Genomic DNA, 2597 nt, shown 5'->3' with positions numbered 1-2597 from the left:
TTGGGGGGGGGCTGTGGGAACTGTCCCTTACCCATTTCTATGAGATTGACATCTGAAAAAAGTGTGTATGATAGGGTCCAAAAGTATAAAATGCAAAATGTTTATAACATGTAACTGTTACAGATAGATGTTGAAGGAATATACATTTATGTCAAGGATCTGAGAGCAGTAATGATTTTAGATGTGATGGTGGGTGATGATGTGAGATGGTTTTTTGTAAATAATTATTGAGGAGATATATATAGATACAGTAATCACATTCTACTCCCTAATCATCTATCCCACTTAATCCTTTCGAGTCTTATTAAACTTAGAGTTGTTACTTGATTGTTTGCTGGGTAATATGCAGAAATAGAACAGGCAAATTCTTAGAATAAATGCAAGTTTAGTCAGTACGGAACCGCCATACAAGCAGAAAATCACCGTATTACAAGCCAGCCCATTGCTCACGGTATTTAGAAGAAAATATTGGGACAGCCTTAGATAGGGAGACCCAGAACCTTAAGGGAGCCTGACTGGAAAGGACCTGCCGCGAATAGCAGCCTTCGCACTAGAGACTGTGATGTCCATTTAGAGAAGAAGGAAAGGGAAAATAACGCAAGTGTAAGAAAACGCGAATCGGTAACCCCTATTTAAACATGTTTGTTTTACCGATGAAACTTGCTCTCTTAATCAGGGGCCCTTTTTGTGGTTTTCCCTTCGAGAAACCCCTCACCTCAAGACTTTTCTCTTACTGCCCCCTCCTCCACCCCAACCCTTTTTTCCAGGCATACAAACTGGCCAAAGGCAAAATCTGGCCCCTGGTCACTCTGCTGTGTGTGTTCAGCGCTGTAGTGTCCGCCTTTCTGGACAACGTGACCACCATACTGCTCATGGCACCGGTCACCATCAGGTCAGATTGACTGTAAATGTGTCACGTTTGACTTTTCATTAACACAATATAGATAGTTCAAGTGATAGGGTTTTTCAGCCTGCCTGTAAAAGCCAACTAAGGCATCTTGGATCTCAGACGAAGATAGTCAATTAGAAGAAAAAAAAACCTTTCCTACTCGAGAATCATGCTCAAGTCTTCTGTGTGTAGCACACTTCTCAAAAGACACCAGTTTAATCCAGTGTAGAAAGATGATTATTTTTTATTTGAAGAATTATTTTAAACCATGAATTAAGGACTGAGTAATGTCTTTGCTCAACTGTATATGATCGTTTTTAAGGACAAGCAGGCTAACCCAGATTTCGGGGGTTTCTAGAAATCTTGACCAAAACAAAAAATGGGCATTGCCCAACCTATAGGAGAAGTTAGGTTTCATTGGTGAGTATAATTGTTTAGTTATAGAGAAAACTCTTCTTGTCTTTTAAAGAAACTGAAAAAGGGTTCAGAAACTTTACCTTCGATTTTCTCAAAACTGCATTTTTCGGGATAGCCCGCTTGTCCTTAAAAGCGACCATATATTAATGTTATTTATGGTCAAATCGTTTTTGTAAGTAAGTCACTGCTATTGTTTCTTGAGTTGTTTTGCTATCCTTTTCGTTAGGGAGGTGAGTGGTTTAAATCACGTTCCAATTTGTTTCTTGTTGTGCTCCCTGTTTATTTGTTTGTTTGTTTGTTTGGTTGGTTGCTTTTTGTTGTGTGTTGTTGTTTGTTTGGTTGTTGTTGGGTTTTTTGGGTGTACTTTTTTGTTACATTCATTTTTTTTATCTTTTATTTCTTACATCAGATTGTGCGAGGTTTTGAACCTGGAACCACGTCGCATTTTGATCGCTGAAGTCCTTTTCTCTAACATCGGTGGTACGGCCACCGCCATTGGTGATCCCCCCAATGTGATCATTGTAGGAGCGCTGGGCAGTCAGGTGAGATAGACATTATGCTGAATAGGATTCCAATTAATAGTCGTTGTCTTTGCATCTAAAAATATCTATAATTTAAAAAGTATGTCTGCAGAGTACCATGTTACCGTTTTCACCACATTTATTAAAATTCATTGAATTGTACATTCTCCAAGTTCATTATTCCACCTTATAATTATCATTATTATCTGCAGGTATCACTTTTACCTCGTTCACTATAAACTCGTCTGCAGAGTATCACTTTCACCATATACAATGTGCTTCATAGGATTTTACATTCTCCTAGTTCATTATGTTCTCCATTATCAATATGTGCAGGGTATAATTTTTACCACGTTCACCAATGTCTGCAGGCTAACACGTTTACCACGTTCTCCGTGTCATCTGCAGGGTATCACTTTCGACATATCTAATAACATGATTCTTTAGGATTTTACGTTCTCCAAGTTCATTACTTTCACATATTATCATAATCTGTATGGTATCACTTTCATGATGTTCACCGTGTTATCTGCAGTGTGTCACTTTCACCATATCCACCATGACATCCGCAGAGTGTCACATTTAACATGTTCATCACTGTCTGCAGGGTATCACTTTCACTGTATTATTATTCACCATGAAATCCGCAAAGTGTCACTTTTACCATGTTCACCATTGTCTGCAGGGTATCACTTTCACAACGTTCACCATGCACGTTGCCCCAGGTATTGTCCTCATCTGCTTCGTCGGCTACGGGCTGCTCAGACTAT

The 2597-nt window shown here is 39.0% G+C and overlaps 1 protein-coding gene across 1 annotated transcript in view; it reads left to right on the top strand.

Moving 5' to 3' along the window:
• LOC101854351 (P protein) overlaps positions 1–2597 on the top strand; it is a gene marked incomplete at both ends in the record, with an annotated part of 24836 nt that overhangs the window by 16883 nt on the left and 5356 nt on the right. The window contains 2 exon segments of the mRNA XM_013085475.1: positions 768–892; positions 1716–1848. Of these exon segments, the coding sequence (XP_012940929.1) occupies positions 768–892; positions 1716–1848 (258 nt within the window).

The sequence above is a fragment of the Aplysia californica genome, unplaced genomic scaffold, assembly GCF_000002075.1.
Source record: "Aplysia californica isolate F4 #8 unplaced genomic scaffold, AplCal3.0 scaffold00378, whole genome shotgun sequence".
In the NCBI taxonomy this organism is placed as follows: Eukaryota; Metazoa; Mollusca; class Gastropoda; order Aplysiida; family Aplysiidae; genus Aplysia; species Aplysia californica.
The sequence above is the reverse complement of the archived record's forward strand: the minus strand, read 5'-3'. Positions and strand labels throughout refer to the sequence as shown.